This window comes from Camelus dromedarius, chromosome 15 (genome assembly GCF_036321535.1).
Source record: "Camelus dromedarius isolate mCamDro1 chromosome 15, mCamDro1.pat, whole genome shotgun sequence".
In the NCBI taxonomy this organism is placed as follows: Eukaryota; Metazoa; Chordata; class Mammalia; order Artiodactyla; family Camelidae; genus Camelus; species Camelus dromedarius.
Window position 1 is genome coordinate 18,854,553 of NC_087450.1, and position 22,237 is coordinate 18,876,789.

Consider the following 22,237-nt stretch of genomic DNA (forward strand, 5'->3'; position numbering starts at 1 on the left):
GCCCCGCGCACGCCGCTAGCTTCCGTGGGCGCCCGGCGCCTCAGCCCGGCAGTGCGGCCGCGCGTGCGCCCGGCCCCTCGCGCCTTGCGCCGCCCGGTCGCCGTGGGCACCTGAAAGCGCCGCGGCGCCGGGAGATCCAGCAGCTAACTCTACCGAGGCCCGAGGATGGAGCTGCCGGATCCGGTCCGCCAGCGGCTGGGAAACTTCAGCCGGACCATGTTCAGCGACTCTAACCGGACCGGGCCGGAGTATAGCGAGGGTCCGGGTGAGTGGCCGAGGCCCAGCGCAGGGCGTGTGGCCCGCCAAGGACCAGGCGCGGGTTTTGAAGCGGCCGGACTTTGCCCAGACCTAAAATGGCGGCTTCGCCTTCAGCAGGCTCTCCGCGGTGCGGGCTGCGCCTTGGAGGAGGGGCCGGGCCGAGGGCTGGGGCTGGGGCTGGGACCAGATACCCAGCCGTCCTGGGCTGATCGTGCTGCGGCCTGTTCGGTGAATTGCAAGCGGGGCGGCCGAAGTGGCGCCAGCCTTCCTCAAAAAAGAAAAATAAAGAAGCCGCTTTCGCAGCACATGACCGATCCTGTGGCCTCCAAGAGGGCTGAGGATGCCGAATGCTTTTCGTCTGCGGCGTCCGCCCTGGCTTTTCTGGCGAGGATGGAGTGAAAACAGCCCGGGCAATCTCCCCTTCCCACTTTCCCCTTCCACACCCGCCCCCACCCCCGTAAGATATCTTTTCCTTTTCTCCTTTCCCAGCAGAACCAGTACGTTCCACCACAAGCCTATTTTCTGGCTGAAGACATGGAAAGACTTTTTTTTTTAACGAGTTATTTTCAACACTCCAGAGTGGCAGCTGCCTTCAACAAAACTCGCCCTCTCCCTGCCTTCTCCTCCCCCTCCCCTATATATAACGCTTGCCCTAAATCAAGTAACAAAATACCACGATGCTACATTCAGCATGGCAAGTGACAACGCAGTTTCCTCCAAAACAGTTTCCCCCTCTTAAATCATGATGATAGACAACATACTGTCAACTAAGCCCGTACAGTTTTTATCAGTGAACTATGCCGAGAAGTAGAAATCTTTTCCTGTTGCCTGGTTTAGAGATTTTTTTTTAAAGGGGACAGAGAAAAGTCAGTTCCCATGGTTTCATTTCTTCACAGATCACTTGCCTGTCCCTCCAAGTTAGGCCTCTTCATGATTTAGGATGTACAGAGAAAAACAATTGGAAAATCAGGGTTTTATGTTTCTGATTCTAAAGCTAAGGCCTAATGGGAACTAAAATCTGATGATGTAAACTGTCGGGGGATTTCTGTAAAGGACCAAGTAGTAAATACTTAAAATTTTGCAGGCCATAGGTCTCTGTGGCAGCCATAGATAATGGTAATTGAATAGACATGGAAGTGTTCCAATAAAACTTTATTTATGGACACTAAAATTTGAATTTCATACGATTTTCAGTGTCACAAAATATTATTATTTGATTTTTTTTTCCTTCCCCAACCATTTAAAAGTGTGAAAACCCATTTTTAGCTCACTTGCTATACAAAAACAGGCAGCTGGCTGGTAGTTTGCCTACCCCTGATTTATATAATGTTTTAATTTAAATTCCATTTACAGAACTCAGCTTGTACTTTTGCAGAATTTAGTCAAATCATGTCTTGTGCTTTCAAGGTTCATTTACATATTTACTTGATTTTTCAACTGCATGATTATAAGTTTGATCTGCTGAAATACAGACATAGCATAACTCAAGATGCTTGTGTACAAAATTTCTAACATAAAAACTTTGCAAAATTTGACGACAGTTTTTATGTGAGATTAATTTACATGTGAGAGATTAGTTTTTATGTATCATAAGTGTCCATTTCATAAACTCTTTGCACAGAACTCTACAAAGGAGGTAATGATTATTGTTACCTGTTAAATAGATTTATATTGATAGTCCACGTTTAACTTACACCTGTAGTATGCAGAAAAGTCAGCTGACTATAGTGGAAAAATGATAAAGTAATTTAAAACTGTGAAATGTACCCCCAAGTAGCCAGTAGAGGAACTAAACAGTATTATGATGACTATTTCTTTTCACTGTCAATGATTATAAATAGGCTTAAAACTCAAAGTTTTGTTGAGCTGATACTATAGTTATTAATACTAAGGAACTAAAGGGCTTGAGGGCACAGGCCAGGATTAAGAGTTTGTTCCTTTTCTATGTCTTCTGTAGATAATGAAATGGTTTCCAGTTTGGCATTGCAGATGTCACTTTATTTTAACGCTTACTTTTTCCCACTTTGGTGGGTGAGCAGCATCACGATGCTTCAGGTGAAGGTAAATCCATGTTTCACTACTGCCACGGTCTCTTCTGCCATCCCTGGAGTTGTTACATTGTCAATAAAATTAAAATACATACTTTTTTTTAAATCTCTGGTCAGTTTTACACTATGTAAGATTTTACAAACATGTTTATTTTTGTGTTTTCAGTATTCAGTCTTGCCTGATTACTACAAATTCATTGTGGTCACTGTCATCATCCTAGTCACCTTAATTGAAGTCATAAGGTTGTACCTGGGCTACATGGGGAATCTGCAGGAGAAGGTAGGCTCTTCTTGGCTTTGTCTCTTACTGCATATGGATGCAGTAGGGCTTTCCTAACAAGGAAAAGGCAGTGGGAGGCGGTGGAGAGAGCAAAGGCCGGGCTTCCACCTTTACCACGGCTATCACTGCTGAATCTCTTGAGCCTTAGTTTCTTCGTATAGAAAGTGGGAGAAATATTTACTTCACAGGTTTTTATGATTAAATTAAATAATTTATATGAAGGACCTGAACATAGTAAACACTTCAGAGTTGATAGTTTTCCCTCTTCCAGTCTTGAAAATACTTGGTCAATTAAACATGTTTATTTGGATTCTGAATAAGAAAATGGAGGAAAATTACAAACTCATTTCCTATGCCAGGCACATGTTTTCTGAATCATCATGCTGCCTAAGCAGTTACAGTTAGCAGCACTGAGGGATGCTGCCTAAAGATTTCTGTGGTCTCCCAGCCCCTTCATAATTAGGCCCCTCCCCGCCTGGCCGACTGTATTTCTTGCTTTTTCCTAACCCAGCATCCACTCCAGGCTGATGTGTCAGTTCCCAGTCATACTCATTCCATATCTTTGCTGACCTGACTTCTTGCCTCTTCCTTCCTTATACTTAACTTTAAAAGCCTCTGTCCTTGAATTTTTTTTAACCTACCCTCCTTACTCTCTTACTTCTTGTAGCATTTAGCCTGTAACTCTAAGTGGAACTCTTAATTATTCACTGAAGTGTAGTATTCCAGGACTGTCACATAAGTTAGTTTTCTCTTCCAGTGCAGACTGTAAGTTCTCCCAGGACAAGGACCATGTTACACTTTTTTTGAATTACAGAGCTCAAAATGTAGGTTCAAATCAGCGCTAAGTACTTGCTTATCAATATAAACAAAAGGCCGTGCTTCACAGATCTGATGCTCATCATGTGTGTCATTGCAGGTTCCTGAGTTGGCTGGCTTTTGGCTTTTGAGCCTTTTACTGCAGTTGCCTTTAATTCTTTTCCTGCTCTTTAATGAAGGCCTAACGAATCTGCCCTTGGAAAAAGCAGTTCACATCATCTTCACTACATTCCTTACTTTCCAAGTCATTTCAGCATTTCTCACCATGAGGAAAATGGTAAACCAGTTGGCAACTCGTTTCCACCTCCAGGACTTTGACCGGCTCTCTGAGAGCAGAGGAGGCATGAGAAGAATGAGATCCTGTCTAGAAGAGATTTGACCCAGTGCTGATGAGTGGAAATCAGAAAGATCATTCCAGAAGACTGCAAGAGTTAGAACACCAGAGGGCTAGCATGAGAAGGACAAATCAAGTGTTGAATTGTATACTCTCTAGCTCTGAATTTCCAAGGCTGGGGGCAACAATAAGACTGTCTGTACATCACATGAAAGCAGTAAATCAACCCTAAAGCCTACCTGTTGTCTACGTGATGCCAGATATCTTCATTTTGTTGTTGTTGTCGACTTCTTCAGGTATGTAGAAGTCTGTATTGGGGGTATTACATCCTGACTATAATATTTCTAGTTAGTACCTGGAGCTAGAATGGTGTATGTTTCTTTTAAACTTGGCAGTACACGTGAAGCACATGGAAATGCTTGTCAGTATTCTGATGTATTAGACTACATTTTGTAAACCAACACACCAAATTCTGATGTCTGCTAGGGTTGAATTCTAACCCTAGTCTTAACTGTTATACTAGAGTTAAGGAGAAAATAGGTGGATTATCATGGCATCTAGGAAATATTTTTATCCTAAAAGTGTAACTTTCATAAAACCACATTCAGTATTTATGGTGGTGGTGTGCAGAATGTCTTTATAATTATAAGATATTTATGTTAAAATGTCTGTAGAACTCATTCCTGTACAGTTCTTTTAGGCTGTGGGTTTGTTATTTTTATGACAGGGTTGCCAGAGAAGACAAAAAGTAGATGTATCAGATAGTCTTCCATGTAGTGGGCACTGGACTAGGCACGTGAACCCTTGTGATCTCAGCTACTAAATCGTTAGTCACTGAACTGCTTCATACACAGTAAATTCACATGAAAATTGATCTGAAAACCAGGGTGCCTGTTAGTACACAGAGCTAGGATGGCCAGAGGGGCTCCACTCATGATCTTAAATGGGTGTGTTCCCTTGCTAATAGGAGAAGCCTATTTAAGGAGATTTTGTTAAGAACAAAGTTTGCTTGGGTGTATCTGAACATTATTTTTCAGTGATTATTGGACTGTCTTAAGGGATATAATATTGTCTTTCTTCTGCCTTTACAAGTAATGTATTTTACTGAGAGACAGTTGTAGCTACATTAAAAGTCATTCTTTCCAGTTTTCCTTTTCTGTAATTCATGTTCATTTTAGGATTTCCATGTTGTGCCTTATTCGTTCTTGTATTTCTTAATTTTTGAATATGTTTTCACTTCCCACTCTTAATCACCCCTGATCAAACTATTTATGCTAATTTTATTATTTCTGCTTTTTATTATTACATATAAAGTTCAAAGATTTCTCCCCCATGCACTGGCTGATTAATCTTTTCCCTATAACAAAGTCATCACTAGGTATATTTCAATAATTTGAAATTCAAAATAGGAATTCTGTTTGGACAGTATTCTAAAACGTATTTGTTTGCATTTGTTTTCACATAGGAATAGATAGGTGAGTTTATAAGAAAATATAAAATAGGAACACTAAATCTTCATAGCAGATAAATTAAGGGGATGATCAAGAAAGACTTGCCTACTTTTTTTTTTGAAAGACTTGTCTACTTAATTGTTTCCAGAGTTTTTAATTTTAAATATCAGAGCCTTTTACACATTTAAACTTTAATTTAAGGTTAAGAGAATCACTAAAATGTTAGTATCATCAAAAATTTTAAAGGTTATAAAAATTTAGGAAAATGTGTTTCATTTATTAAACTAAAAAATGCTGTAATAATAATATTGCTTAAAATGCAGATATACAGATATAATAAGGGTGGGAAAGGGGAACTAAGAAAGTCAACTGAGAACATGACCAAGTCATTTGTTTTTCATCTAAACAATAAAGCCATGATTTTGTGTTAGGCTGAACCAACATTTTCTATTGGAGTGTACCTGGTTCCCTATGTAAGCATATGAAAATTGAGATGGGGAAGAAATTTACATGTCAGCACATTTGGAGTTTAGGCAGTCCTTATTTTAATTTTATTTGAATAAATTTGTCCATCACTTACTTCCTATTACATCATCCTTTCCGATGTTCACAACACTGTTCTAAAGTTTTCTAGTTAGGATGTTGAGCTTCACAAATACTAAGTCTTTTTTTATATTTTTTCCTTCCAGGGGCTTTTTCTCATTACAGACAAGGTGGATGTAAATTCCTGTAAATCAGAGTGATTTTTAACTAATCAGTCTGTGTTTGCATGCCTACTATGTACCAGGAATAGTGGAGGGTTCATAGATAAAGAAATGGTACAACGTTGGAGGTAAAATAGTTGTTAAGCCAACTTTAAGACAAAGTGGAAAAGTCTAATTTCGTTATGGAGGTGCATTGGATGAGTTTCTCCCTAGTAAAGACGTGACAGCTAACAGTCCTTGGCTTCAGTGCATCTCCCCTCTTTGTCCCTAGCACTTGGGGTCCAGGATTAGCACACTAGCCCTCCATCAGCACCATTTAGCATTCACTGCTCCTCTCAGTCAGCGTACAGGGAAGGGATGCGGTGGCAGGGATGGGGAGCGCCGTTAAACACATACACACGCACTTGCATTTGCCTGTCACACAATAGCAAGAAGTTTACTGTCTGCTGCGAAAAGCAGATGAGCAAATCAGGGATAGCACAGTGTGAAGGGGCAGTGTAGGATCAAGAGATGGCACCGTAAAAGATGACTCTCAGAAGCCTTCCCAAACAAAGTAACACTGAGATTTGAAGACTGAGTGGGTAATTAAGTGTTCGTTTCAGTATTGAAAGACAGAAATACTAGTGACTCTACATACTGTTTCAGGGATTACAGGTAGTTTGATAAAACTGCTGGGGAGGGTGCATGAGAAGAAAGGACACAGAGTAAGACAGAGAAGCTTGGGAGGAGCTAGTAAGCTTCGCTTAAGATTTTAATATTCGGAATCCCTGAATAGTTAACCAGTGGAATCTCATACATTTCAGAAGTATCTCTCTGAAGACAGTGTGGAATACGCACTGAAACGGTTAGACTCGAGGTAGAACTTGATGAATTAACTTTGGAGAGAACAAACTGGCCTGGATAAAGTCAGTGGCAGTAAAATAAACTTCAGTGAAACCTATTAAGATTTTTAAAAATCATTTTATATTTTAAAATAGGTATTGGAAGTTTTTTCCTAATTCATCCTTTTGGGGATTACACACAATGGTAAACAAAATGACATATTCGCTGTCTTACCCACCCTCCTCCCCTGGCCATTGTTAGATTATTGTAGACTTAAATAGTTTTATCTGAAATAGTCTTTTATAAATTTTATTTGACATGACCTACCTAAATGGTTCTTAATTTGCATCAGTTAAGATTATAGTTTTTAAAAACTTAAATTTTAATTGAGCGATTTCTGGGACATAAATTATCATGCCAAATAAACATTTCTTTTTAGAAGAAAAAAAAACCAACTTAAAATTTAAAAGAAGTTGAATCAAGATTTTGAGAGGAAAGGAAAGGAAAATCACCTATATTTCCACACCCTTAAATAACAACTATTAGCAAATGTCCTCTTTCCTTGACGTTTTCCCTTTGTAAATGCTTTTCAAAAACAGAGCTGTGATCAACAGCACTTATAACTTTGCACTCTGCTTTTCTGAAAACACTATACATTTTCACCTTTCTATAGTCCCATAACCATCATCTTGAATGATTGCACGATCATGATTCTATCAAGTAGACAGATAGTAATTGGTTTCTCTCCTATTGTTGGATATTTGTGTTGTTTTCTTCTTTTGCTTTCATACTGTTGGGGCTCAGAACAGGCTTCCCCAAGATGTGCTACAATGACATATTGATTATTTTGAATTAAAATTACTTGAGAAGCAGCCAGTGGAGAAAAAAATGATATAGAAACACTCTGACCCTCTTCTTTCCTCTTGAAAACAGGAAATAAATCCCTCATGTGAAAATATCCTCCCTCTACCTCTAACTTGGGTGAAAGCATCCTTATCATCACCGAACTTAGGGAATTCAAGGCTAAAAAACTCTACAGATAAACTTTGTCACTTCGTCATTAGTCTGCTACCCCAAGCACTAGCCCCTTTGTTAAATCTTCACAAATAATTGTATCTCTGTTTAGAAATGATATATAAACAGTCTGCTTTGGTCACTTCAGGGTCTCATTTCTATGAGACCTCGGTAAGTACGACTTACATTGGGTTTTTTCCTCCTGTTAATCTGTTTGCATCAACTTGGTTAATAGACCAAGTAAAGGAATTCCCCAAGGATATACAACATTATAATAAAGATCTCATATATATATGTATATAGCTTTTAACATATTTTAGATGATTTTTTAAATTAATAAGCTAGATTCTCAGAAGTGAAATTGCTGGATCATAGGGTCTGAGCATTTTTGAGGACTCTTGATGCATACTGCCGAGTTATAATATCCACTTTCTGCAATTCTAAAGCTATTACAATGAAAATTTTAACAAGGACAGACTTACGGACCTTAGTCACCCATTTGTCTTTGTGTTTTTGAGTAGCTACCACAGGAACAGAGTCTCCTAAGGAAGAAAAAAACTAAAACCTGTGAAAGGAGAGATGCAAAGAATAAAAGAAAAAAGATTTTTGAATTAAGGGAAAACCGATAAGGGACAGGAAAAGGCTTAGGCAAGCTGGTAGCAGTCAGCAACAGACAGATGTGACACAATAAAAACTGGGTCACTGAGTTGGGACAGCCCTAGGACATAAAACGACTGAAATGAAGTAAAGCTCTGGATTACTTTGTTCTTGAATATTGAATTTTTTCAGAAGCATGGAGCATGAAATATTATAGTGATAAGCCAAGATTGGAAACATAGCCAAGAAAAAGAGGTCTTCAAGGGATTGTTTAAAATGTGCTGAAGGAATAATTTGGTTTGGTCTTAAACGGCTCAAAAAGTAAATTGACATAAAGCTTTTGCATAGCAAAATAGGCATGGAGGCAGAAGACAATGAGGCCAGTGGAATGGTTTAGTCTGTAAATTTGATATAATGTAAAATGTTAGATTTTTGGTCCTAGAAAATGTTTGTCAGCAAACTTTAATGCTGTATTTATAAGTGCAGTTAACACTAATTTGTTACGGATGTGTATCCTACTCTACTTTTTTAAAGACTGTTAATATGAGGGCTTTAGGGCAATAAAAAATAAAACTCAACAGTTAATCATTCTAAGAATCATTCTGAAAATCTCCTCCCCACACCACCCCACCCCCGGCAGTATATAAGCATTAAGCATTTTAAAACCTTCAAGTCCTAGAAAAATGTGTTTAAATTCAAGTTTAACCACAACATTTAAATTTATCCTGGTGCTTATGTAGATGTACATCTGTCTGAAAATGAGGCTAGGTATCGGGGTGTAATCATTTTAACCAAAGTCAAGAGAGACTAGAACTCTTAAAAAAAAAAAAAAAAAGACACAGACCAGAGGATAGAACATATATTCTTTGAAAAGTTAAAGATACTTGGAAATTTAGCTTCTCAGCATGCACAGTCTAAATGTGTTCCACAGCCACACCCTCGTCTGGAAAGGGCTGTCCATCTCAGGGAGGTGAATACAGTCACAGTGCGTGTATCACGATTTATTTGTCCTTCATTGTTCCACAGGCCGAAGTGTTTAGCCCTTGGCTACATTAAAAATGTAGACTTTTTAAAAACATCAACTAAGAATGGGCTTCTCTTTTAATTTTTCAGAACTCTAATAGCACTATATTTGGCTGGTAGGAAAGTGGTATTATCGATTCATCTTAAAAGGTTTTAGTTCCTGATCTTGAGTTATATATAGCCTAATCGAAAACACATTGGAAATGCTGCTCAATGTTACAGCTCACAAGAGAAAAATGTTTGATACTCAAATTCAAAATTCAGATTCAAAAAAATGTTTGCTCTGCACATTTAATAACTATTTTATCAATGCTTGTTTCATTAGTGCCTAGAAGTACTAAAATGATCACTGAAGAGAATGGAAGTTCAGGATTTTGCTAAAAGGAATGAAAGCTAGTAAGAGTTAAGTTTTTTGCTATTCTAAAAACTAGAGCTCCTGATGACGGATAAGCCCTTGCTAAGGAAGGCAGGAGAGCAGTTAAGTGTTGGTTGTTTGGTAATTTACAAAGCAGAGCAGCAAAGGACATGTTCATGCTTTATATTTTTAGCATGATATGATTTTGTTCTGCAAAGTAAACTTAATTTTGTTAGCTCCAACAATATACCATCCACTGTGCTTTGATACTCCAGGACAAAAAGATAGATAGGATGGAATCCCTGCCCTTTCGGCCAAGGTCTAGCAGAGAAGACAAATGTAAGGTGATCATGACGGCTTACGATAATATTGTAACTGAGCTATGTAAAATATGAAGATGAGTGAGGAATCCTGAGTAGGGGGCGGGATGGTCTTTCAGACAGATGGAACAGCATGGGCAAAGGTACAGACATTTGAAAATACAAGGCCTGAATAGACCCAAAAGGAGGTTGATGTGATTAACATATAAGATATGGAGAGAAGGGCCTGAGATGAGCTGGAAAGACTCGCATCAGGATGGTATCAGTCTTTTATATAATAATAAAGAGTTTGAACTTTATACTGTAGGCAATGAATGGTACATCTGTCCTGAAACAGAATGAGAAGACATTGCTGTTGTATTTGAACTTGATAGAGAGCTGAGAGGGAGAGCTAATTTGAGAGATGACAGCGATCACATTTTACACACACACACGCACATCCTCCAACATATGCCCTTCAAAAAAATCAGTTCACTGGGACATAATTAAGGAGCTCATTATGTGCTATTTTTCAGAGGAAAATATCTGGGTGGTCTTACGAGAGGACAAGCATATATTAGTAGAAATGTAATGACCAGATCATGAAAAGGAATAATCTCCCTATTCTTTTCCATGTTTTTTTCTGTTACATGTTTGTCTTGAGGCAGTATGATCTTGGAGCTGTTGACGTCTTTGGAAGTCATTATTGATGTAGGGAGGTGAGAGCGATACACTGTCTGAGGAGGCCAGCTAATTACATTGGTATTGTCTATGTGGGTGTAGCACTTTGTTCCTTGGCTTTTCCATCCAGAAACTCAATTTTGTTAGTATATCCCAAACTAAAGAGACACAAAAGGAGTGACCACAGTAACTAAACTCATAAAAGATTAATGTACAAACCAGTGTATAAATTCATTCACTTATAATGCAAGATACGACTGTCAGTATATTTTCTTCCTGTAGGAAATCTATTTGAAAACCCAAGTTATAAACATTGAAGTTGCTTTGTAATCATGAGATCAAAGAAATGGATGATCACATCATCTAGCTATGATAACCTAAGGCACTCATCTCTGCACTAGAGATGTATCTGCCAAGGAACTGACTACTTGAATCCATGCTGATCAGGGATCCCTCTTCCCAGGACTGGGGGATGCCCTGAGTAAAGTCAGGGGAAGGCAGAAATTTTACAGTATGTGTAGGAAATCCCAGTCAGGGTGTGTGTTTAATGTTCAAGGATGATCTTAGAGGAAGAAAGCAGACTGATGAGGCTGAAAAGGTAAACAAGACCAGATCATGGGACATAGAAAATGGTGGAAGGAGTGACCAGGGCCAGGCAAAGAATTATTGAGTGATATGGAGAGCTTAGCTGGGTGTGGAGAGCATGGATGTATCCAGCTATTCCAACCTATGTGATTGGATCATTTTCTACAGCTACTCAGATACTCTTGGGCAGAAGGTAGATGGTTAAGTTGACCCAGAGCAAATACAGTGGAAAAACTATAGCATGAAGATTTTCAGGTATTGTTTAGAGTGGCAAAAGGAATGAACACTGAGATCTCTACTAGATACAAGGGTAAGTGAAACTAAGAAGGATAATTAGCAGAAAGGGTGATGCAGAGGTCTTGGTGAGGACTTGGAATATCTGTCTCCCTTACAGTCAGTGAGCACCTTGAGGACAGGGACCAGGTCTTATTCGCTGTATCCCCAGTACCTAAAACTGTGCTTGGTACATTGTAGGCATTTAAGATGAATGAATAAGCAAGCCATGTTAGACCTCAGAGCTCCTGCCTCCTGTTCTTAATATACAGTAATTTCTCTAATAGGTAAGCTTCCTAGAAGGTTGAAATGCCATATTTACTCATATATAAATCTTTCTGGCATAAAAAGTACTCCTAATTTTAAAACCAACAGCCGCTGTTAACTAAGAGTAAATTTTCAAATTTGACGAAGACTCCCCAAACTAATACAAGTAACAGCCACCATCATTTAACTGAAGGTCTGCAGTGTATCAGATGCTGTCCTGCGGCTTTTTATCTCCTCTGATTCACATGACAACTGTAAGGCAGGAATTATTCCTATTTCACAGAAGCTAAAACTGGGACTCAGGAGAGGTTGAAGAACTTGTTCAGAGTCACACAGCAAGTAAACACAAGACAAGACTTAAACATAAGCCTGTTGGGCAATAAAGACCATGCTTTTTTTTTTTTTTTTTTTTTTTTCCACTAAGCTGTGCTCCTTGTCCCCAAACAAATGCTCCAAAAATGTACTTGTGTTGATTTAAACCTATCCAATCTGGAAGCCAAAGCAGGAACAAGAATACTCTTTCTCATCCTTGGACCCCTAGACCTTTATGGGTTAAGAAAATAGTAAAAAGGGGTACATAAGCTATTATCATCGTTTTTTAAAAAATAGAATAGTACGTTTACCTACGGAAAGGCTGAACAATTTTTAGCACTAAAAATCTGGATTTTTTTGCTTTTGGTTGGAATTACACTAACTCAGAGCATCGCCCTTGGTATTACAGGTTCATCCAAGTTGACTGGCAGTTAGAGATGTGTATTTGATTAATTTTTTTAAGTGGGGAACCCTCTTAATAAACTAAAAGGACGGCTATTTTTTGAGGTAGCTCCTTGTGAAAAGCTAAAGGCTTTTCATGCACTAATTTACTCTTCCAAGGAATTCTAGTAAGTATATTTATATTATATTATATTAATACAGATCTTCCTCTACTTACAGTGGGGTTGTGTCCCAATAAACACATCGTATGTTGAAAATATTGTAAGTCGAATATGCACTTAATACACCTAACCTACCCAACATTGTAGCGTGGTCTAGCCTACCTTAAATATGCTCAGAGCACTTCCATTAGCCTACACTTGGGCAAAATCATCTCACACAAAGCCTGTTTTATAATAAACTGTTGACTCTCTCGTGTAATTTATTGAATCCCGTACTGGAAGTGAGAAGCAGAATGGTTGTGTGGGTTCAGAGTGGTTTTAATAGTATCCGTTGTTTCCCCTCATGAGTGCATGGCTGACTGGGGACTGTAGCCGCTGTGGCCCAGCATTACGAGGGAGGATCATGTGGCATATTGCTAGCCCAGGAAAATATCCAAATTTAAAACTGGAAGTATGGTTTCTACTGAATGCATATGACTTTTGCACCATCGTAAAATCCAAAAATCGTTAAGTCAAACCACCTTAAGTCAAGGACATCCATAATTATGTTATAGTAATACCATTTTCCATTTTGCAGATGAGAAACACTGAGGGTGAGAACTCTGATAAGTTAATCAAGATCACTTAGCCTGTAATTGGCAGAACTGGGATTCAAATTGAAATACGTCTGATTCCAAAGCTTTACCACCCAGTTCAGTTCTACAGATGAATGGAGATCATAGTCTGGTAGCACTTTCAAAACCTGGGGTGTCAGAGTAAATAAAGGGGTGCTTGGGGAGGGAGGACTCCAGGTCCCCCTGGATGGGATTCTGTCCCATTTCAAATAGCCAAGGCATCCAGAGCATGAAGCCACTGACGGAGGCAGGAAACAGCAGTGCTTTTAAATGCAGCTTGGCATGCACACTCCCTTCCTCCTCCTCCTTAGAATAAAACCCAAAGCCACATTTTATGAAGCAAAATTCCTGCAAATGCAAATTAATGAAGCACGAACTAAGAGCTCACACAGAAGCTGACAAAGGAGAAAACCGATCAGTCATCTGGGGGGTCAGAAAAGGACTCTGAGAGGCCATTTGAATCGTGGGGGTTTCTGTGCCAGTTAAGATAACACAGTCTTCTGTTCTCCTAGTAAAGGGACTGATAATTACAATTTAAAAATAAAAAAAATCTGTCCATGAACTCGTAACTTCTTGAGTCCTATGAATCCATAACTCAGAGTATTTCTGAATTGTAATCTTTAAAATATGACAATTGCCCATTCTTCCTCAGTATTTATAACTTATAGTAAGTTTTTTCTTTAAATATCAGAGTTAAATATTTTCTGAAATCCATTTTTGGTCCTACAGAAACAATCCATCTAAATTTCATAGATGGAAAGGCTGTGGAGCTCAAATGTCCAAGCTGACCTAATAACATGTTATTAGGAAGGTTTATTGTTTTGTTTTGATTTTTAAACTTTAAAAAAAAAAAGTTAAGGGTGAGGCCCATGTGCACTTGGGCTGTTATTGTGTGGCTTCATATCACACAAAATCATAATGACATCTATGGCTTGCCAGATTACTTTTGAAAACTTCAGGCTTCTAGATTATAAAAACAACCCCCAGTAAGCTGCTGCCTTTACCGCATGAACCAAAATGAGCCAAATACTTCTTCCCTTTGCAAACAAGCCCAAATCAGCACATGGATTGAAGAGTGAAAAAGGCCCAACAGAAACACAAGAACAATCAAGCCCCTCAGGAAAACCACCACTCTGATCACAGGGTCCTTGAGATCACAAGTCAATGCCATCCTCACTAAAGACAAAAACAAGTCGCTCGCAGCAAACGCAGCTGCAGTTAATACCATGAGCCATCTCCAGCACGGGCATGATGCACACGTGCCAGCTTTTCATGATTCAGTAGAGAAAATTCCACCTTCCACCTCATTCAGGGCCAAGCGTAAAGTCAGGCAAATGGAAAATAGGCTGGAAACTGTGTTGGGACTCTCCAATGAAAACATTCCTTCTCTTTTCATTTTAACTATTTGAGACAGCCAAGCTTTGGAGCTAGAAGATGAAGAATCAGTCACCACTTACCCTCAGGGCAAACCCTCCCTAGTAGGACTGCTTTCCTAGACACTGGGCCACTCCGGAATGCACTTACTGTGTCCAAGCCTCATGCCGTACGGTGCCCACCTTGAGTCACCTGGTAAAGGTGTCCATTTGTGGAAGCACATAGTTTTCATGTTCAATTCCTGGCTAAACAGTTTAAGCCCTAGTATTATTGACTAAAAGATAGCAAAATACCTCAGTAAGGTGTCCTAGTTTGTGTGTGTGTGTGTGTGTGTGTGTGTGTGTGTGTGTGTGTGTAGTTTTGTCGTTTTTAAATCTGGCCTCTGAGCAGAGAAATTGAGCTAAGGTTGGGGAAGTCTTTAATTCCACTCCCCAAAAAGAGCAGAATGAAACAGAGGAGGAGTGTCAGCACACAGGATCTCAGTGTAAACCTTTTAAATCCAGCCTTTCCGTAGGTTAGGGAGTTTCTGTTTCTTCATTGATTTCCTGAGATTCAGGATTCAGTTCCTAAGGTTGCTAGCCAAACTACAAAAGAAATTGAGCTTTCAGGAGAACTGCCTGAGTCCTGTGTATTTGACTGGCAGTCACAGAATGGTGGTCAGAGTTGTTCCTTGCTAGTTGCTTTTAGAATGGCCCTAAATATCATAGGTTTTCTAGTTCTTTTTCAAAAAGCTCATTCGTTATAATAAAAAAAAAAAAAAGATTTGTCCATATGTTGATTGCTTGTTACAAATAGTCTATTCCTCCTTCATGTAAAATTCAACAAGGTCAGTACCAAGGCCATGGCTTTTATTCTCCATGTAGCATCTTTCTATGGCATTTGTCTTAATAAATACAAAGCGCTTTGCATTTGGGTCATACCTTTCTGCAGTAGCTCTCTGTATTTAAACTATCATCTTGGTCACCCTCAGAGCCACCTGGGAAGGCAAAAACAGGGAATCACAGACTCGGGAAGAGGAAATGACATAGCCAGATCAAGTTCGTGTAAGCACAAAACCTGAATCCAGGTCTGACAGATGGTCCTACAAAGCCATACTTTCCCTACATTCCTCTCCTTTAATGTGCATTTCACCTCGAGTTAGAATCTGGAAATGAACTAAATACTATAACCTGCATCTTAATTATGTTCCACCCTCTATCGCAAAGTAAGTTCCACGAGATCTGCGCAAGTTCTGTTTATTTTGGTTTTTTGACTCTTCCTTTAGCTTTCTTATTATGAAAGAAACATTAACCCCACCCACTCATGTATCTCAGAGGCATTTTAGGATCAAATGAGCTCTGTAAAAGGGCTTGAAGAATGGTAAGTGTTTATTAAAGTGGGCAGAACAATAGTCCCCAAAGATGTCCACATCCTAATACTAGAATCTGTGAGCATGTCAGGTTATACAGCAAAGTGGAATTAAGTTTGCAGATGGAATTAAGGTTGCTAAGACAGTTGGTTTTGAAAGAGGGAAATAATCCTGGTTTATTCAGGTAGGTCCAAGGTGGTCACGGGCATCCTTAAACGTGGAAGAGGGAAGCATATAAGTGAGTGTCAAAAGGATGTGATCTGAGGAAGACTCGTCTGGCCATTGCTGGCTTTGAAGATGGAAGCAGGCGTAAGCCAAGGAATACCGGCAGTCTCCAGAAGATGTGAAAGGTAAGAAAACAGATTTTCTCCTAGAGCCTCCAGAAAGGAACACAGCCCTTCTCACACCTCAATGTCAGCCCAGTGAGATCCATTTGTGTGTTTTAAGCCACTAAATTTGTGGTAATTTGTTATGCAGCCGTGGGGGGGGCAAGTGCAATTATATAAATGACTGAACTTCCAAGGACTAGAAATAAATTATAGATGGATTATAAGAACAGAGTGAAATACAGTGAGTTGCTCCCCCGCCCCGTGTGTTCACCTTGTAGGTCGCCGAAATGCCTAGGAAGAAAAAGACAGCAAGACCACAGGACTGGCAGGAGCACACAACTACCCAGGGAGGGATAAAGCCCTGACTGGAGCTGCCCCCAGGATACCTTGAATAGGGGCACGTGCTAAAAATGACAAGAGGTGGAGATCCATCCCAACTGTCAGGTGGGAGCACCCTCTCCCATCTCACCCCCCCCACTGCCCCTGCAGTCACCCAGGTGGGCGGGTGATCACCCTCTTGTTGGTGGCTCCTCCACTGAGCTGCATCCACATTGTCTCTTTTGCTTCCCTGCTATGCTTTTCAATCCCCTGCAGGCTGCTCTCAGCTCCTGTCCCAGGTTGCAGGAGTTGGAGCAGCGCAATCTGCCCTGGGGCTAAATCCCCGGCAACAGCTCCGGCATCGGTTTCCAGATTCAGGGATGGGGCAGAGGAACTGAGCACCTTCATCCTTACTCTATTCTTATTGGAAGATCATTCCTGCTTCACATATATCTCATCAGAGGGCCTCCAGGGACAGAGGCAGAGCAAATGCCAGATTTGAAAATTATTTTCCTCCAGCTGTGCATTAATATTTTATTTCAATCTTGCCCCACAGCCTGCTCAAAAGCTTGGAGGGGGTTGCAAAGGTGGAACAGAGCCAAACTGATTTTTGTCCCTGTCCCCAGGCCCCTGCTCTCCCCCACCTCCAGCAGCCTTATCATTTAAATGACAATCCTGCCCTGGAGAGTCCTCCTTTCCTACAGATTGACATACACACAGCACCCCCGCCAGGCCTCAGAGGCTCTTTCCTGGTCAGTTCAGCTTCCACAGAAGTGTCCACTCTGACCCACATTCCTGGAACAGTTTCTTTTGCAAATCAGCAGGTTTTAAGCAAACAAGGGCACATTTCAGGACACTGAACTGCACAATTAGCTGAGGGTAAATTTGGCAAAGCATCTGGTCTGCTCACCAAAATGGAAATACAAAAAAAAAAAAAAAAAAAGAGCAGCTCTTAAAATTAAACATTAACTGTGTAAGGTTAAGTCCGTGCAAGTCTACTTGAAATGGCCCAGAGAGGCACTGGCTCTGTACCAGGGGTGGAGGGACTGGGGTCCCTGGGGCTGCTCAGGAGAATCATAATTTGAGGGGACAGATGCTGAACACGGAGACAAACACAATTCAGAAGTGCCAGAAAATGCGAGCAAACAGCCAGTCATCTTCAGTTGGCATTTCCTAAAGTCAACTTCCAGCCAGTTTTAGCGTTTTACTAACTATGAAATTAGAATTGTGCACTGGAATTATTAAAAGGACACACTGGACTAATCAAATTAAAGACAGACTCCCTGATCTCTTGGATCTCAGAACACATATCCTAGATGAAAGCCTCGAACCACTCTTCCCTTGTATAATGCAAGGTCAAAAGTGAGGGTCAATGAACAATCAAAGGGCAATGGAGAGAAGAAAGTGGTGATGGCAAATGTATTCACTATCAGACCCTTCGAGCCGCTTCCATCTCATAAATATCTTTGTTGAAGTTTTGTAATCTGCCCCCTCAGAATCAGAAAGGCCAGGTTAATATAATATTTCCAAACACTGGAGTGAAATAACACATATAAAAAGCAAAAAGATCAGGCAAGGTTTTCAGGGGGAAGAGGCAGGGGAGCATGGGAGTCAATATTTTCTTTTCCCCACTTTTGCAGCAATCGGCAGCCCCCGTTAATAGAAATTATGGATCAATTAGGAAAGTCAGGACTGCTCTTTTATCCCTCATTCTGCTCATCTGAGGAATTCTTAGGTAATTATCCATCAGCTGACGTTACAGTATGACCACCCTTTTTGGTCAAAGCCAAACTGTTCCAAACAATGTGAGAAACAGAGGTAGAAACAGAATTTCAGTAGTGATAATACAGACTTAGAGACGTGAAAAAATATCAAAGCACTCAAATCGAAGGTAAAAACTACAAAGAGGTCACATAGAATAAAGAGTCCTAGTGGACCACAAACTGAACAAAAGTCAGCAGGTCTTTAAATGTTAGGAATAATACTTGGGAGCCCAGAAAGAAGATCAGAACATGTATGTGCTATGTATAGCTGGGGGAGTTAGCTACATATGGCTATTTAAATTTAAACGAATTAAAATTAAATAAAATTTCAAATTCAGTTCTTGTCAGCCTAGCCACATTTCAAGTTCTCGGCAGCCACATGTGGCCAGTGGCTACTGTATTGGACAGCACAAGAATAGGACATTTCCATCATTACAGAAAGTTCTATTGGATGCTGCTACTCTAGAGATAGAGGAGCCCTGGAAATAGTCTGGACAAGTACCACCAAGGTCATCGGAAAATGAAACCTTTGAAAGAGGCATTAAAACTAAATTACGTTTCTCAAACTTTGAAAGGAAAAAAGTGAGGAATGACTTTGGGCTTTGAAACTATGATAACTGCTCAGAGAAAAGCAAATCAAAACTACAATGAGGTTGTTACCTCATACCAGTCAGAATGGCCATCATGAAAAAGGCCACAAATGATAATTGCTGGAGAGGGTGTGGAGAAAAGGGAACCCTCCTACACTACTGGTGAGAATGTAGTTTGGCACAGCCCCTATGGAAAACAGTATGGAGATTCCTTAAAAAACTAAAAATAGAGTTACCATGTGATCCAGCAATCCCACTCCTGGGCATGTATCTGGAGGGAACTCTAATCCGAAAAGACACATGCACCCCAATGTTCATAGCAGCACAGTTTATGATAGCCAAAACTTGGAAACAGCCTAAATGTCCATTGACAGATGACTGGTTAAATATACAGATGTTGTGGTATGTTTATACAATGAAATACTACTCAGCCATAAAAAAGAATAAAATTATGCCACTTGCAGCAACATGGATGGACCTGAAGATTGTCACACTAAGTAAAGTAAGCCAAAAAGAGAAAGAAAAATACCATATAATATCACTTATATGTGGAATTTTTTTAAAAAGAAGGGAAGCAAATGAACTTATTTACAAAACAGAGACAGACTCACAGACATAGAAAACAAATTTATGGTTACCAGAGGAAAGAGGGGTGGGGAGGGATAAATTTGGAGTTTGGGATTTGCAGATACAATCTACTATATGTAAACTAGATAACAAGTCCTACTGCATAGCACAGGGAACTATATTCAATATCTTATAAATAACCTATAATGAAAAAGAATATGAAGAGGAATATGTATAAAACTAGGGGGGGTGGCTATACCGGAGGAGGAAGGTGGCGGCCACCTTGGTAGCTGCTCAGGGAGTGGGGCCAGCACCGCCTGGGGGCCTGAGGCCACTGCCCCTGACTGAGAAAACCAAGAAATCTCCACAGGGACCACCATCATGGCCATGCAGTTTGATGGGGATGTGGTTCTAGGAGCTGACTGCAGAACAACCACTGGGTCCTACATCGCCAACTGAGTGACTCACAATTTGACCCCTACTCACAACTGTGTTCTCTGCTGCTGCTCAGGCTCAGCAGCTGATATCCAGGCAGTCGCTGATGCAATCACTTATCAGCTTGGTTTCCACAGCATTGAACTGAATGAGCCTCCACTGGTACACACAACAGCCAGCCTCTTTAAGGAGATATGTTACCGATACCGGAAAGACCTGATGGCAGGAATCATCGTTGCAGGCTAGGACCCCCAAGAAGGGGGTCAGGTGTACTCGGTGCCCATGGTGGGTATGATGGTAAGACAGTCCTTTGCCACTGGAGGCTCTGGGAGCTCCTATATCTATGGCTATGTCGATGCTACCTACTGGAAAGGCATGACCAAGGAAGAGTGTCTGTAACTCACTGCCAATGCTCTTGCTTTGGCCATGGAGCGAGACGGCTCCAGTGGAGGCGCGATCCGCCTGGCAGCCATCCAAGAATCAGGGGTAGAGCGGCAGTTACCTTTGGGAGACCAGATCTCCAGATTCACCATTGCCACCTTACCACCTCCCTGAGCCCTTGGATCCCAGGATACAATAAAAGATAGCCCGGACTGATGCAAAACTCAATAAACAGTTTGTCCACGAGAAAAACTAGGGGAGAGTGGATAGCTCAGTGGTAGAGTGCATGCTTAACATATACAAGATCCTGGGTTCAATCCCCAGTACCTCTATTTAAGTAAGTAAGTAAGTAAATAAACAAACAAACAAACAAACAAACCTAATTACACCCTCCCCCAAAGAAACCGAACAAGCAAAAATGTCCAGCTCACAAAAAATATAAATAAAAGAAAAAAAACTTAAAAAATAAAACTGAATCACTAGCTGTACACCAGAAACTAACACAACATTGTAAATCAACTATGCTTCCCAAATTACAAAAAAAGAAAAACTATAACTTCTGAGTGAAGACTGGATATTTTCCACTTGTTTGAAGAGCTACAGCAGAGGGGCTTATAAGTTAGTCATAAAGAACCTCTAATTGTGAGGTGACTGGACACTGGAAGGCAAGAGGAAGGAACATTGTCAAATCTGTATCCTGAGAAAGATTTAAAAATAGAGCAGCAACCTGACATCTGGATTTTGTAGTGGGGGTTGAGTAGAATGAACTTTGTCTTAATCACCAATTTGCTTTGATCAGTTCGAGTCCAGGACACAGAAAGCCCAAGTAACAGGCACAGAGGAGGGTAACTGCATGAATCCCAGAGGGCTGGGTTTGCTTTTGGTCCCTCGTATATGGGGACTGAAATCTCAAATCACAGCCTTAGCTTGTGACCTGAAAGTCTGGCCAATTTTGCTTTAACCCAGAGTCCCCTTTCTCTGCAAAGGGAATTAGAAAAGCTCACATCAGGCTTCCCTTTGAGCAGCTCTTTCCATCTTTCTTTGAGAAGCTACAGTGACAGAGTCTGTGGTGACCTCAGACGTGCTGACTAAATTAGCGTGGCTTTAGTGTGGGCCAAGGGAGGAGCCTAGGCTTTGGACCCAGACAGCCCTGGATTCAAGTTCTAGTACATCCTCTTACTGGCTGGGCAACCTTGGGCCAGTCATTTAACCTTTGTATTAGACTTACTCTCTTGGTTGCAAGTAACATTTTCTTTTTAAAAAAATTGAAAATGTGTTGGTTTATGTACCTGGGAAAACCAAGGCCTTCTCTCCATGTAGAAGGAATCTACATTTTGGCATCTCTCACTTACAGTACTCCTCTTTTGTCACCAATTTTGTTTATTAGTCTCTTCTGGTAGCAACTGACAAAACCCCAACCTAAACTATCTCATGTAAATAAGGAATTTATAGGTTCACACAACCTGGGTGGTTCAAGAGTACAGCAAACTTTAGACGTGGTTGAATCTAGGAGCCCAAATGTTATCTTTCTCTCCATCCTTGGATAAGCTTGTTCTATATGGTGAGTAAGATAACTATCAGAGGTCAAGCCCCAGACTTAACCTGACAAGCCCTCAAGAGACAATGATCCTATCTTCCCTGAAGATATGATCCAGGAAAGCTTCTAATTGGCCCAGTCTGGGTCATTGCCCATTTATGGGCCGGTCACTGACCAAGAGGATGGGGCTCTCTGATTGATCAGGTCTGGGTCACATATTTATTCCTTTTCCTAAGGGTAGACAATAAACCCATACCCAAACTGCATGAGATGAGTTCCTCAGTGAAAAGAAGAGTCTT

At 40.5% G+C, this 22,237-nt stretch overlaps 1 protein-coding gene and 1 pseudogene across 1 annotated transcript; both read left to right on the forward strand.

The window, feature by feature from the left end:
• The first annotated feature begins 73 nt into the window (after nucleotides 1-73).
• On the forward strand, nucleotides 74-5,766 carry TMEM17 (transmembrane protein 17). Its single transcript, XM_010989779.3, has 4 exons — nucleotides 74-265; nucleotides 2,216-2,319; nucleotides 2,473-2,586; nucleotides 3,503-5,766. The coding sequence occupies exons 1-4, from the start codon at nucleotides 166-168 to the stop codon at nucleotides 3,779-3,781; spliced, it is 597 nt and encodes a 198-aa protein (XP_010988081.1). The 5' UTR covers nucleotides 74-165; the 3' UTR covers nucleotides 3,782-5,766.
• A 12,662-nt stretch (nucleotides 5,767-18,428) lies between these two features.
• Nucleotides 18,429-20,575, forward strand: LOC105097262 (proteasome subunit beta type-6-like; annotated as a pseudogene).
• Nucleotides 20,576-22,237: the final 1,662 nt, after the last annotated feature.

Bases quoted from the DNA above. Each gene is read 5' to 3' on its own strand.
- TMEM17 (XM_010989779.3), top strand. From the start codon at position 166: ATGGAGCTGCCGGATCCGGTCCGCCAGCGGCTGGGAAACTTCAGCCGG. The intron at 266-2,215 runs GTGAGTGGCCGA...TGTCTTCTGTAG, and splicing joins GGAGTATAGCGAGGGTCCGG to ATAATGAAATGGTTTCCAGT. The intron at 2,587-3,502 runs GTAGGCTCTTCT...GTGTCATTGCAG, and splicing joins TGGGGAATCTGCAGGAGAAG to GTTCCTGAGTTGGCTGGCTT.